This window comes from Aspergillus fischeri, genomic scaffold (genome assembly GCF_000149645.3).
Source record: "Aspergillus fischeri NRRL 181 1099437636264 genomic scaffold, whole genome shotgun sequence".
NCBI classification, from domain to species: domain Eukaryota; kingdom Fungi; phylum Ascomycota; class Eurotiomycetes; order Eurotiales; family Aspergillaceae; genus Aspergillus; species Aspergillus fischeri.
The window spans coordinates 1,604,383-1,618,425 of record NW_001509762.1 but is presented as its reverse complement, the minus strand read 5'-3'; the positions used below and the strand labels follow the sequence as shown (position 1 = coordinate 1,618,425).

The window sequence follows — 14,043 nt, the reverse complement described above, 5'->3', positions numbered from 1 at the left end:
TATATTCTGCAGCTGGCACCCAATACTGTTTAATCCTCAACTCACCGAATAGCAATTCCTCTTACACTTTAAACTCATCATCCAACTCATTCCTGTCCTGCACAGGCTATTCTCCTTAAGGCTCACGACGACTATAACCAAGATGGATTCAGAAGATGAACATGTTACATACTCCTCAGAAGGACTTTCCGAGACTTTGACGAAGTCGTCCATTAGTCCTAATACCGAAGCCAACCTAGCTATCAGAGAATATTGCCGCAAACAGGATCATGGACAGAAAGACCCTTGGCTCCAAAAGCCGGAGATACCAACAGCTGAAGAGATTCTACCGTCATTTTCAGACGAAGATTGTGTGGAGCTCATGCCTAACAGGATAGATGGTCCCTGGAGCTCGAAAGACTCTTACTTGAGGGCACACTATGAACTCCTTCGAGAGGATGCTGTTGCTCCACTGCGAGATGCTGTGGCTTACTTCCGTAATGACCCGCAAATGGTGGACTCTCAAGCTGTATCGATATACGAGAAGGTCAGTCAGTCTTCATTCTTGCTTCATATTCTTAGGAAAGTCGAATAGCTGCTTACCAGAATCTGGCTTAGGTTTACATCACTGGCATCACATTCGCCCAAACGGGCATTGCATTCCGAATCCGATTCTCCACTAACCGATCCGGAAAGAAGATTGTTTGGGAATATTCTAAGCGGTTGATCGCTGGATCAGTTGTTGCACTGTCTCCTGCAAGCGACTCTTTCCGATGCAAGTGTGTCATTGCTGTTGTTGCTGCGAGACCTCTGGAAGGAGTCAAGCAAGAACCTCCGGAGGTTGATATCTTCTTTGCCCAGCCTGAGGACGCTAATTTCGATCCTCATCAGGAATGGATTATGGTAGAAGCGAGAACAGGCTACTACGAAGCTATGAGACATACCATGACTGCTCTCCAGAGACTAAACCACGAAAGGTCAGTGAACCTAACAGGGAAAGTAACTCAGAACTAGCTGATCCCGCATCAGGTTTCCTCTAGCAGATCACATATGCGGCCTGGATCCCGATGTTGATGCCCCGGATTATGTCAAAGAATCCCCTAATATGGCCATCGAGTCAGTTATTGGCCGCACCGACGAAGAGAAAAATATCAACCTCTTGGAAGGTTGGCCAGAATCGCCAACAGGTGATCTCGACAAGTCACAGTGGGCAGCTCTGAAGCAAATCCTTACCAAAAAATTAGCGATCATCCAAGGCCCCCCAGGCACCGGGAAGACACACGTTTCTGTGGTTGCGTTGAAAATTCTGTTGTCTAACATGCATCCTCATGATCCTCCTATCATAGTTTCATCCCAAACAAATCACGCCTTGGATCAACTTCTGCGACACATTTCGGTTTTCGAGAAGGACTATATTCGCTTAGGAGGGAGAAGCAACGACCCCGAAATCAAGAAGCGCACTCTGTTTGCTATCAGGCAAAATGAGCCGGCGATCACAGTCCAGGGCGGCATGTATGGCCCGACAATGAGGAAATACAAGACTCTGGTGACTACAATCGTGGAATTGCTGGAGGCTTTCAGTCAAGAAGACGATGGGACACCTCTATCTTCAAAGCTCTTTGCGAAGCACGGGCTGCTGAGCGCAGAGCAATGCGATTCCCTTGCAAAGGGAGCTAAGGGTTGGATCCGTCCTTGTGCTGAAGAAGATACCGATCCTCTAATTGCATGGCTCGGAGACCAAGTGGTCAAATTCCAGGTAACATACACGACCGAGAACTTCGGCTTTGACGAAGACGAGGTAGACCTTGAATATGAACAGCTCAAAGAACTCGAGGCAGAACAAGGAATTGAAGAGGACGACTACGAAAATCTGAGAGGACAATTCATCTTTCTGCGCGAAGCGATGTGTGGATTGGTTCCTTCCAGTGTTCCAGAGGCAGCCAGTCTGGACCACCTGAGGCACTCTGATATGTGGAAGGTCCCGCTCAAGGCACGTGGTGCGGTTTATGATGCGCTACGGAGACAGCTCAAGATGATGCTCTTGGAACAATTCCGAGAGCTCGTCGCTGCCTACACAAAGAATTGCGAAGATCTACGGATTGGAAAGTGGGAGAGAGACCACCTCATTCTCCGGAAGGCCAAGATCATTGGTATGACTGCGACGGGCCTCAGCAAATATAGGGCCCTGATTTCCAGCGTGAAACCAAAGACCATCCTGATCGAAGAAGCAGCCGAGGTCATTGAGGCCCCGATAGCCGTTGCCTGTCTTGACTCGGTCCAGCACATGATACTCGTGGGCGACCACCAACAGCTCAAGGGTCATTGCGCAGTGCAAGACCTTGAAGGTGAACCTTTCCATCTAGATGTGTCTATGTTCGAAAGGCTTGTGAAGAACAGAATTGGGTACGTTACTTTGAGGCGCCAACGGCGTATGGTGCCGGAAATTCGCCGCCTGTTGGAACCTATATACGGGGAACTGCAAGATCATCAGAGTGTCCTCCGGCGCCCGAAAGTACCGGGAATGGCCGACGTCCGATCTTTCTTCTTCTCGCATAGCTGGCCAGAGAGCAGTGACAGCCTGGCGTCCAAATACAACGTGATGGAGGCGGAAATGATCGTGGGATTTTTTGTTTACCTTGTGCTCAACGGCGTCTCGGTCGACAACATAACCGTTTTGACGTTCTACAATGGCCAGAGGAAGAAAATATTGAAGCTCATGAGGAATCATTCGTACCTCCAGGGTCAGTATGTCAAGGTCGTCACGGTCGATTCATACCAGGGAGAAGAGAATGGCATTGTCATTCTGTCCTTGGTGAGAAGCTCAAACGCAAAGGGAATCGGGTTTTTGTCAGTGCAGAACAGAGTCTGCGTAGCCCTGTCCAGAGCAAGGAATGGGTTTTATATCTTCGGGAATGCAAAGCTCCTGTACTCTGCCGATGACCTCTGGCGGAAAGTGATCACGATCATGGCCAACGAGCGCCCTTGCCGAAGCATTGGATTCCAACTGCCTTTGACGTGCCAGAAGCACGGCAACACTACCCTCAATCAAGGTTGGTCTCTCTGTTCATACGATAATGGTCTCAAGAATTTATGCTGACTCAGGGTGTTGAAGAGCCTGCGGACTGGGTGAAAACGAATGGTGGGTGCCGACAACCCTGCGAGGAGCCACTGAGTTGTGGACATAAGTGTGCCCTTCAATGCCACAGGTGAGCCATCAGACGGTTTCCACGCCGAGCAGCTCCCACTGACGCAGTGTCTTTCAAGCTTCTCCCATGATCTGGTCCAGTGCGAACAGCGTTGCAACCTCCGAATGCTCTGTGGTCATGTCTGCGACAAACCCTGTTCAGAAAATCATGACTGTTTCTGCAAGTGCGAGTCGAGTTCATCTGTTTTATCAGAAGTGGAACCGGCAAATGTGGCAGGGTCTTCGATTGATGATCGACCGAAGGTTTCGACGGAGGAGGAACTAAAGAAACAGGCAATCAGAGGCTACCAAGAATTTGCGCAATGGGGAGCTAAGCAGCAAGACATTCTCTTGCTTAGAAAAGCAAACCCCAGAAGCTTGGCCACGATGCAGAGAGAAAAGCAGAATGTTATTCTGGCCAGCGATTCCAGCTCAACGCGTCATAAGGGAAAGAAGAAGGCATCTGCAGTCTCTGCTAAAAAGGCTGGGATACCGATGGCCGTGCCAGAGGGGACGCTGCTGGACGACTGATCTGTCGAAGTCAACGGTGCAAGTTGATCGTGCTTGTGGCAGGAATTCGAGGGAACCTATTCTCGTGAGTTGCACGATAGTCAGCTGGGGTAGAGGAGAAGGAAGAAGTATGGAGCAGATCCAGCCTAGGCTTAGTTTCAGCAATATCATATGGAACATCGAAGATTTTGAGAGTTCTTCTTTCCTGCCAAGGCATCTGTGATCCCTCAGATTGTTGTGAGAGAAGGCTTATAGGGTTCAGGAGCAGAGAAACTAAGGACCATCACTTGGTCTAGATACTTTAGGGCTGGACTTGAGGAGATGTGACGACCATCCCTACCCACAACCCACAACAATAATAAGTATGGTAGAACAACTGCACAGGTGCTCAATTTCTGTAAAAGGTAATAGATACTCGTAGGTAACCTACTCTGTAAATCTTGGAGATGGAATCCACGGTAGCCTTAAGGTTCTGACCCACTCTATGGAAAGGAACTGATCATGGAACTGGAAGCTGTGCTGTATCTATCTATCTAATAGATATTATTATCTACCCGAGGGTAAACAGATCAAATGATTATTTCTGATATCCGTCGTGTCCGGTTGATATGATATATCCCCGGTCCTCTGGCCATCCTGCAGTCAGATTGAGAATGGTGCTGTTTTTCTGTTGGTTGTTGTTCTGGATCAGATACCAGCCAGAGCTTGCTGGGTACTTACACAGTACTACGACTGCTTAGGCCCACCTACTGACTGTCTTCCATGTTTTTGTGCCCCTTTCATTTTCTCACTTCAATTTATGCCTGGCATCTCAGCCCACCAATTGAAATCCAACGCCCAGGCTATCCCCATCGTCCGTCACCCTCCACTTACCTACCTACTTTACGGTTCTTACCCTTGCCTAGGTACCTATTATTATTCGCTCCCCATCTCTCTATCCAGTCTATATGGTCTGCATCGAACAGTCGAGAATCTCACCTGTCCCTTTCTTAATCTTCACTAGCTCGGTTGCGTTTCCGGAACTTTCCTCAAACATGGATGTGTTTGTGTCACTTCGTTTACCACTGCTATTACCTCCTAGAATCATGCTACGGACTCCCAGCCCTTTCAGGTACTTTTCCTGAATCTTCTGGCTGGCTCGATCCGGTAAACAAGCCACATAGTCACTCAGACACCTGCACCATCCACACCCCCTCTTTGGACGGCTGATTACCTGGTTCCCTGCCGCCTCTTCACTCCGATCAGATTATGAAATTCAGACTATCATTACTCGCTTCGGATTTCCATTGTCACAGAGGTCACAATACCTGACCGCTCGGCCCTATCCACATGGCTGAGTTTGTCCGTGCTGAGATCTTGGGTACGAAATTCGAATACACTACGAGGCATGTTTGTTTTCAGCTCGTTGCGCTTGGTCTTGGACCAACAGCGCCGAGAAAATCAAGTTCGTCGAGCTAACTACTGTGACCAGATATGTGAACCCGCAGCCCATTGGTATGGGGTCTTTTGGCCTCGTCTGGTATGTACTTACTGCGGTGGCATTGCCGCTGCTTACTGGCTCTTGAAACTTCTAACTGCGTCTCGTTACTAATAACGCGTGCACCACTAGCTCGGCCTTCGACCAGATAACCCAGCAGCCAGTTGCATTAAAGAAGATCATGAAGCCTTTTGACAGCTCGTCTCTGGCGAAGCGTACATATCGGGAAATCAGGTTGTTGAAGTATCTTCGACATGAGAATGTACGGCGTCCTGATTCTGTTGCTGAGAGGAAGATTGACCCTGAATTCTAGCTCATTTGCCTGCGCGATATTTTCATATCTCCTTTGGAGGACATGTAGGCAACTATTCTCGTGGCATCTTCGCCTTCTTTGTTTTTTAAATGCCTTTTGCTGGTATACTGATATCAGGTTAGCTACATAGCTACAGAACTTCTAGGGACTGACCTCGGACGCCTTTTGAGCATCAAACCTCTTGACAGCAAATTCTCACAATACTTCATCTACCAGATCCTAGTATGAACATCAAAGCTGAGGATGACACCAACGTGCCTTGCTGACTGTCAATAGCGAGGCCTGAAATACATCCATTCCGCTAATGTGATTCACCGTGACCTGAAACCAACCAACATTCTCATCAACGAAAACTGCGATTTGAAGATATGCGATTTCGGTCTCGCCCGGCTGCAGGAGCCGCAGATGACCGGCTACGTTGCAACCAGATACTACCGCGCTCCAGAAATCATGCTAACATGGCAGAGATACGGAGTTCAAGTGGACGTTTGGAGTGCGGGCTGTATCCTTGCTGAGATGCTACGGGGTAAGCCACTTTTTCCTGGGAAGGACCACGTTCACCAGTTCCACCTCATCACAAACGTCCTTGGAAATCCTCCTGATGCGGTGATTGAGAAGATCACCAGTAAGAACGTAAGTGCACTCAACCCACCAATCCAAGATTCCCCTCCCCACTGATTCGGCATCTAGACTGTGAACTTTGTGAAATCTTTGCCGTCACGAGAGCCTCGAGACTTATCGACTGTCGTCCCGAAAGATACTGATTTCGATGGTAAACACCCTTTGCGGAAGATGAAAAGAATGGCTGGACACAGATAATGACACACACCTCTATAGCCATTGACCTTCTCAAGAAGATGCTGGTTATTGATCCCGACACGAGAATCTCCGCCCAAGACGCTCTGAGACATCCCTACCTGGCTCCATATCATGATCCCACCGACGAGCCTGCAGCTTCAGGGCCTTTCGATTGGTCATTCGACAGCGCAGACTTCCCAAAGGAGACCTGGAAGATAATGATGTCAGTATTTGCGTTCCGTTTACATTGACACTTGATTAATTTGTGGCCATCTTCATAGATATTCCGAGGTCCTTGACTATCTCAATGTCGGCAATCCAGCCGACCCAGCGCCGTTTGATCCATCTACCCCCTTTGATCCGAGTGCTCTTGAGCGGGAGTTTTCAGAATTTCTCAGTGATTCGGGCCAAATCTAGTTTCAGGCTGCTCGGCCGCGCAAAATCTCAAGTCGCTCGTTCTGTCTTAGTGGCGAAATGACTAGGTAATGGTATTTTGCAGAAGACTGATCCATGGAACAAGGAGATTGTCAGCCCAGCCTCAAAAATCAGTTATCCAACCGCAGGACCGGGACAACTCAAAATAATGCCTTTACGCCGAAAACGGTTCTTTCATGATGGAAATTGACATCACAGCATCGACCCCTCTTTCTTAACGTCCGAGCGAGATATCCTAGCTTGATATTTTCATAATGACAATGAAAACTTGATGATCCTTTTTACTCACTCTTTCACTTGCTTTGTAGAAGGGCTGAACCATTTTACAACATAGGACAATCCTCTCTTTCTCGTGTTCGTCCCAATACTACTAACAGGTCCCGCCATTTGGCTGGAGGTAAGCCATCAGAACATGGACTTGAGCGGCCTGACTCAGCCTCTTCAGGGCTGTGGTGTTTGATATCGCTTCAAGTATCCCATTCTTACTCATATTAAAGACAACATGTTTCTCAACGCTCAAACCCTCCTGCTCGGCTCTTTCGGACTTGGATTACTCACAAATTCAGTCACTCCAGCACCTACACCTGCAAACCACCCTGTTAGATGGCGCCTCCATCTCTATCAGAATACCCGCTGCTCAGGAGTAGATACCGTCTACTCGGGCTCTGGCTCGCTAAAATGCGAGAATGAGATCTTGAATGGTGGTGCGTTGGGCTACATCAGTGAGATGCGTCAACCGCCTTGCGAGGTGGTTCTGTACAGCGATGAAAAGTGTAAAAGGTCGATTGGCACTGTTGCAGCGGATAGTCCGAGGAGATGCCAGGCTCCCCATGTTGAGGGCAAGAGGGCTGAGATTCGCAGTTTCGTGGTGGTGTGTTAGGGACAGCGTGATTGATTACATGTTTTGTCTGCATGACGTATGGGGTTGATTGCAGTTTAGAAGATGAGAGAGATAAAAACATGAAACATATAATCGGGCAATGGATATCCTGGAAATACTCCTGAAAGCAGAATACAACGTGAACTACGAGACTGTACCGCTATTATCCGCGCACGAGAACGCTTGATCAATCCGTCCGTTGCGGTAAGCATCCATGATCTGGACTACTACCCCATACGTGCCTCCGATAGTCATAAAGATCCCCAGTAGAATCATCCCCACATGCAGACCGTAGATGACGAGCCGGCCCACGCTTCCCCGCCGGTAGTGCTGGTGACTATAAAGCCACAGCCACCCAGGCAAGCAGATCGCCAGCGGCGAATAGCAGAGACTCCCCACCAACGCAAGGACATACGTAAAGATGGGAATGGCGCTGGCCAGAATGAATGAGATGGCGGACAGGGTTACAGTGCAACCCAGCCAGGTCCCCCAGTGGACGAGGGTGTTCGCCTGGAGATGCTTCGAGTGGCGCAGGATCCGCACAAAGAGGTACTTTGCGCCGACGTGCACGTACAGCGCGCCGCTGACGACGAGGCCGGGGAGGGCGATGCCGTACGCGACGCGCTTGACTGTCTCGCCTGCGCTGCCGAGCGAGGGCGAGGCGATCCACTTGCCGCACCAGGCGTAGATGACCAGGCTGAAGGCGAGGTAGGAGGTTGTCACGAAGCTCATGCTCAGGTACACGGCTTTGGGGTAGTCTCTTGGTTTGCGCATCTCGGAGATGACGGGGAGGAAGGCGGAGGTTGCGGCGCTGGAGCAGAAGATCGTTGCGGAGGCGGTGATGCCTACGGCGAAGGTGGGATGGCCGATGGCGCGGAAGCCGAGATCGAAGGGCCCGGTTTGGGGGGCTGCGGCGGGTCGATCGCGGGTTGTGACGCCGATTCTGCAAGAGTTGGTCAGTTTGTCTGCCAGTCTGCTGTGTGAATTGGCGAGGCTGCGTGCTGGAGGATAGCTTACACGATGATGAACACGGCAGCAAAGACGCTGAAGAACCCAACCCAGGTGAGCCAGCCGACATGGGCGAACTTGCGGACGCTGGCAAAGAGGGCCACGATTGCCGTTGAGACGAGAGACCAGTACACGGTGCACATTGCATGTCGGGACAGGGCATTGAAAGCGGCCGAGACGCCGATGATGCCGGAGGAGGCAACGATCACATAGGCTAGGATGAACATCACGCCTACGATCTCTCGCATGAGCGGACCCCAACGACCTCCGGCTAGGTGAACCATGTCCACGATCGAATGACAGCCGGGATATGAGTTCCGGAAGTTGCCCAGGACAATAGCGCCATAGGCGTTGAGGACGCACCAGCCTACAAGGTTGACGGCTCCAGGGAACGCACCCAGGTCATACATGACCGAGGGAATGGAGAGGATACCGGTAGCAAAGATCACTATAGGGTTTAGTTAGGGTATGCAACTGTGTCAAAGCTGATATGACCTACCCTTCAGGAAGATAACAGCGGCCTGAAGCCAACCGACAGTGCGAAAGTCCACCTGGCCCTCTCCTTTCTTGAAGATCTCAAAGCTATCATCACCGGACTGGTACTTCTCGGACTGGGAAACCGCAACATCGTCTGCGGATGGTTCAGCAGGCGAGATTTTGAGGCCTTTGACCTCGGCAGGAGAAGTTGACATGATGGTCGAAGCTCAGTTAGAGTGATGGTCTGAATCGAGCTCCACCATCTGTATCGTGGATGTTGGATTTTTATATACCCCATCGTTGCCAATACTGCTCACTTGGATGACCAAACTGGGACAAGTACACGCGATAAGGTTTCCATATCAAGCCTACAATCATGGTATCCCATAGGGCAGTGATAAAACTCACCGGTCTCAGCATGCTGATCCACATTCCACATGAAGAAAAGATAAGAAGATGGGAAAGGCTAAACCCCAGAGTTGGAGTAACGGTCAGCCGGAAAGAGATGGGGTAAGGAAGATAGAACTATCCTTTTGAGGATTACAAGTCGTAACTGCTAGTCAGACTAGTATTGGAATCTGGGGTATTTTCAGTATCTGCAGCTTTATTTTGGCAGTTGGAGTATTGGAGAGTGTTGGAGACAAGCCATCCAGGGCTAGTACTCGAGCACGCTTGAAGTTAATCCCTGGGACACTTGTTATCTATGTGGAGAATTGTCAATTGAATAACTAAGGTAAGCGACTCTACGTAATTATTTCTTGAGAATGGCTCCCGGTTCGACTGGCATGAGCGCGCCTGCCGGTGCTGGGTTTTCCTTCTTGAAGATATCGCAGACCTGCTCCATAGTCACGAATTCCACTCCGTCGTGCTTTTTAAAATGCTCGATAAGTCTCTCATGCATGAGAAGCACAGGTGGCCGCCCAGAAACGTCCGGATGGATTGTGATGGGGAAAATGAATGTATCATATTCCCGGTAAAAGTAGTCAAAGTGATCCCGCCAGATGTCTTCCACATCACGGGGGTTGACGAATCCATGACTGTTCGAGGCTGCTTTGATGAACATCATCGGAGGCAGGTCGTCGATGTACCAATTTGCAGGGATCTCCACCAGGCCTGTCTCCTGACCAGGAACCAGAGGCTTCATCCACTCTTCTGCTTTCTTGCTGTAGTCGATCTTAGTCCAGGAATCTCCTGTTCGCAGGTAGTACGCTTGGCAGTCTTCGTGGCTCATGCTGTGATCGTACTCGATTCCGTAGTCGAGCAGCAATTGAGCCCCTTCTTTGCTCGTTTCCCACCTAGGCTCTGTATCAGCAGGGAGATATTTGCAACGTACAAGAGAGCAACCTACCACGGGGCAACGCTTCCGCGAGGCGGCTTTCCGCAGAACTCAGTCAACATCCGGTAGGTTTTATCCAGGACATCCCGCTGCTGCTCGATCGTCATGTCCTTCGGGTTCTCATGCGAATATCCGTGGAGACCGATCTCATGGCCGGCGTCGCGCACAGCAGCCATGTCTTCGGGGAACGATTCTAACGAGTGGCCTGGGATGAACCATGTCGCTTTGATGCCGTACTTGTCGAAGAATTTCAAAAGACGTCTCGTGCCGACAGTGGCAGCCCAAACACCTGTTCATGGCCAAGTCAGCCATGAGGAACCCGTAAATCCGCTCTGACTGCATGAATCACCTCTGCTGATGTCATTTGTTGAGTCTTCTCCTCCGTAAGAACCGAGCCAGCCGGCAACTGCATCGACATCGACGCCATAAGTGACGAGAACACGCTTCTTGCCCATTTCTCCAATTTTGAGCTTGTATCGAGGTTAGAAGGTTTTGTTATTGGAGGTGCAGATGAGAGAGTATAACGAATGCTAAATCGATGGCGTAGAGCCACAAGGTAGGGCTCTCCAAGAATATAAATTGCTGCAATTAGAAGCTTTCCCAGATAGTGTAATGGTTTCAACAAGCCAGTCTTGGATGTTCGGTTGAGTCTGTAGCTAAAAGGGCAGGACTTGACGCTTATCAGGCATGCACTTTTCTTGTGCGGAGATGGGGATGTTCCCCTCAGCCCCAGGATAGTGGAGCTTACAATGACTACTTTGATATGGTAATGTTCATTCGGCCGTTAACTAATCATTGATAACTCCAGCCTAGAAGTGGGGTGTGACAAGGAGCAGACTCCAAAACTCTCATCTCCAACATGCATGATAAAGGGAGCTTGTCTGTGCAGTTGGAGTCTTCAAGTTGGAGTACTTGCCATCCTTCCACGATGGTAGCTGTTGAGTGCAAAGCTCGAGAATGAAGTTATTTAACAATTCTTTTCTTCAAGACGTTGCAGACCCCTTCCACGCGTCCAAGTTGTGTATATCTGAGGCTCATCATGTCAGTCCTGTTTACCTCGATTTCCCCGTAAGTTCGGTCTCAGCGTGATGGTTCAAAAGGACGGAACTTACGATGCTCATGCAGAGACAACCCTGTGAAGAAGGAGGACGCGCAACTCCTTCTGAATAATTTCGGCCTCTCAGTCAACCCCGAGGAAGTGGATGATTTTCATACTCTACTGGCAGCCGTCCATGACTGTGCAGAGGACGTCGCGAAGCTACCAGATTACCAGCCGGTACCGGATCTATCACGTTATCCCCGACAAAACATACGGCGACCCTCGCCGGAAGAGCAGGTCTTTGGTCAGGCGTGGGCGCATAAGTTTTTGATCAAGGGTAACGCTGACGGAGGTCCCCTGGCTGGAAAGACGGTCAGTTTGAAAGACTGCATTGCAGTCGCTGGGGTCCCTCAGCTCCTGGGCAGCGATGTGATTCCGTCTTGGACACCCATCACCGATGCCACGGTTGTTACGCGACTCCTGGATGCCGGCGCTGATATTCTGGGGACCTCGACGTGCGAAAATTTTTGCCATTCCACCGGCTCCTATACTAGTGCTCAGGGTGTAGTCGAGAATCCTTTTGCGGCTGGTTATTCTGCTGGTGGTAGCACATCTGGCGGGGCGGCTCTGGTGGCCGGTGGCCTGGTGGATATTACAATAGGTGGTGATCAAGGTGGGAGTATCCGAGTGCCTGCGTCTCTATGTGGCTGTATGATTGCCCCACATCAGACAGTTGAATGCCTCACTGATATACTTCCGCAGGCGTTGGTCTGAAGCCTACACATGGCCTGGTTCCGTTTACCGGCATTTCAAGCGGCGATGCGGTGAATGACCATGCCGGACCACTGGCTCGAAATGTGCAAGATATTGCCCTATGTCTGGATGCTATCAGTGGCTACGACGGAATAGACGACAGATCGCTCGGCAGTCCCAAGCCTGGATCAACAGCGTTTTCTAGGACACTTCACGCAGAACCAACGAGGCTCGACGGCTTCAGGATTGCCCTGTTGAAAGAAGGATTTGATCACGCGGCTGTCGATCCCGCAGTCAGGGAGTGTGTCGGTATGGCCGCCCAGAGATTCAAAGAGCTCGGTGCCACAGTTGAGGAGATCTCTCTCCCAGAGCACTTGCAAGGGCCCGCCATCTGGACAATCCAACAGCGCATAGCAGGCTCCATGAACCTCCTGGGACATGCCCACGGAAGAAGAGGCCTGTATCTGACCGAAATGGAGCGTGCAAGACTCCCGTGGACAAACGAGAGCTATCAGAGAGCGTTCCCCGCGACGAAGAACGTCATCATCAACGGGTTGTACCTCAGCTCGCGCTTCCCAGATCTCTATGGCAAGACCATGAACATCGGCCGGAGGCTTCGAGATCTCTACGAGACGATCCTGGAGCAGTACGATGTGGTAATTATGCCTACTACTCCGGTCGTTGCACCTAGGCACGGGAAGCGTGGCCTGCCGTTGGAGTCGGTGAAGCCCAGCATGGGTCTCACGATAAATACTGCGATCTTTGACGTAACTGGCCAGCCGGCAATGTCTATTCCTGTTGGATTTGCCCCGGCCAGGGACGATGCGAACGTCCAATTGCCGGTCGGGATGCAGATTGTAGGAGGACTGTGGCAGGAGTCGAAAGTCTTGCGAGCCGGTCATGCATGGGAGACCCATTTCAACTGGAAGGAGAATTGTTACAATGAATGTTTAAACTAGATACGCTCAATTCATTCTGCACTATCTGTCGTACAAGCTATTAGGAATACTTGTGAAGTACGTTATGCCTTCCGTCCTTGCCGAGATCTAGTTGATAATATAACCACCATCAACAACCAAGGCATGGCCCTGCACGAAGGAGGCAAAAGTCGAGCATAGAAAGAGAACCGCATCTGCCACCTCTTCTGGCTTGCCCATTCTTTTCATCGGCGCAATATCGACGGCAGGCTGTAACCGCGCATGTACCTCCTCATTGCCGGTTGTCATCGGGGTCTCAATGACCCCAGGACAGACACAATTCACACGGATGCCGTCCGCAGAATAATCTATTGCATCAGCTCGAGTCATGCCGATAATGGCGGATTTGGAGGCGCAGTATGCAGCTGTTATTTTTCAAAAAATAGTATTAGCAGAGCTTAATCCATAGAGCTAAGAGACACAGGAGCGCTTACGGGCCCCAGGACGCGAGACAATCCCCAGCTGACTGGCGACGTTGACGATACTCCCTCGTTGCGGCTCACGACTCGGATCATGGCTCGGTAGAGGATCTTGTTTGAGCATCTGCTTCAACTCTGCTCTGGACGACAGCCAGCAGCCCCTGTAATTGATACTGGTGATACGGTCAAAGTCCTCTGTGCTTGTCTCTGTCGATCGGCCCGAGTCCCCAAGTATCCCGACGCAGTTCACTGCATAATCGAGACGACCGAATGTGCTCACCACTTCGTTCATAAAGGCCTCGACGAATTGCTCGTCCGCCATATTCCCTGCTCTCACTACCAGACGGATATTGGGGTGAAGAGAGGAAATAGCGTCTCGCGTCTTTTCTAGAGATGATTCGTTGATGTCTGTTATGGCTACTCGCTGGCATCCTGCAGAGACAAATGCTCTTGCAACT

General features: G+C 50.4%; 6 protein-coding genes across 6 annotated transcripts; 3 read left to right on the top strand and 3 right to left on the bottom strand.

Annotated features, from left to right (window-relative positions):
* Positions 1-142: 142 nt before the first annotated feature.
* Positions 143-3,694, top strand: NFIA_078220 (putative DEAD box helicase involved in nonsense mediated decay; the record flags this gene model as incomplete). The annotated part of the gene is made up of 4 exons (XM_001259778.1): positions 143-526; positions 598-956; positions 1,009-3,029; positions 3,378-3,694. The coding sequence occupies 4 exons, from the start codon at positions 143-145 to the stop codon at positions 3,692-3,694; spliced, it is 3,081 nt and encodes a 1,026-aa protein (XP_001259779.1).
* A 1,308-nt stretch (positions 3,695-5,002) lies between these two features.
* Positions 5,003-6,678, top strand: mpkC (mitogen-activated protein kinase mpkC; the record flags this gene model as incomplete). Its single annotated transcript, XM_001259777.1, has 9 exons — positions 5,003-5,062; positions 5,145-5,167; positions 5,283-5,412; positions 5,464-5,507; positions 5,586-5,685; positions 5,740-6,096; positions 6,154-6,210; positions 6,279-6,484; positions 6,543-6,678. The coding sequence occupies 9 exons, from the start codon at positions 5,003-5,005 to the stop codon at positions 6,676-6,678; spliced, it is 1,113 nt and encodes a 370-aa protein (XP_001259778.1).
* A 1,042-nt stretch (positions 6,679-7,720) lies between these two features.
* Positions 7,721-9,276, bottom strand: NFIA_078200 (putative neutral amino acid permease; the record flags this gene model as incomplete). Its single annotated transcript, XM_001259776.1, has 3 exons — positions 7,721-8,519; positions 8,594-9,032; positions 9,084-9,276. The coding sequence occupies 3 exons, from the start codon at positions 9,274-9,276 to the stop codon at positions 7,721-7,723; spliced, it is 1,431 nt and encodes a 476-aa protein (XP_001259777.1).
* Positions 9,277-9,812: 536 nt separating this feature from the next.
* Positions 9,813-10,852, bottom strand: NFIA_078190 (polysaccharide deacetylase family protein; the record flags this gene model as incomplete). Its single annotated transcript, XM_001259775.1, has 3 exons — positions 9,813-10,356; positions 10,410-10,686; positions 10,747-10,852. The coding sequence occupies 3 exons, from the start codon at positions 10,850-10,852 to the stop codon at positions 9,813-9,815; spliced, it is 927 nt and encodes a 308-aa protein (XP_001259776.1).
* A 584-nt stretch (positions 10,853-11,436) lies between these two features.
* NFIA_078180 (putative amidase) lies at positions 11,437-13,148 on the top strand (the record flags this gene model as incomplete). The annotated part of the gene is made up of 3 exons (XM_001259774.1): positions 11,437-11,465; positions 11,523-12,145; positions 12,199-13,148. 3 exons carry the CDS (start codon positions 11,437-11,439, stop codon positions 13,146-13,148), a joined length of 1,602 nt encoding a protein of 533 aa, XP_001259775.1.
* Positions 13,149-13,235: 87 nt separating this feature from the next.
* NFIA_078170 (SDR family NAD(P)-dependent oxidoreductase) lies at positions 13,236-13,907 on the bottom strand (the record flags this gene model as incomplete). The annotated part of the gene is made up of 2 exons (XM_001259773.1): positions 13,236-13,531; positions 13,601-13,907. The coding sequence occupies 2 exons, from the start codon at positions 13,905-13,907 to the stop codon at positions 13,236-13,238; spliced, it is 603 nt and encodes a 200-aa protein (XP_001259774.1).
* Positions 13,908-14,043: the final 136 nt, after the last annotated feature.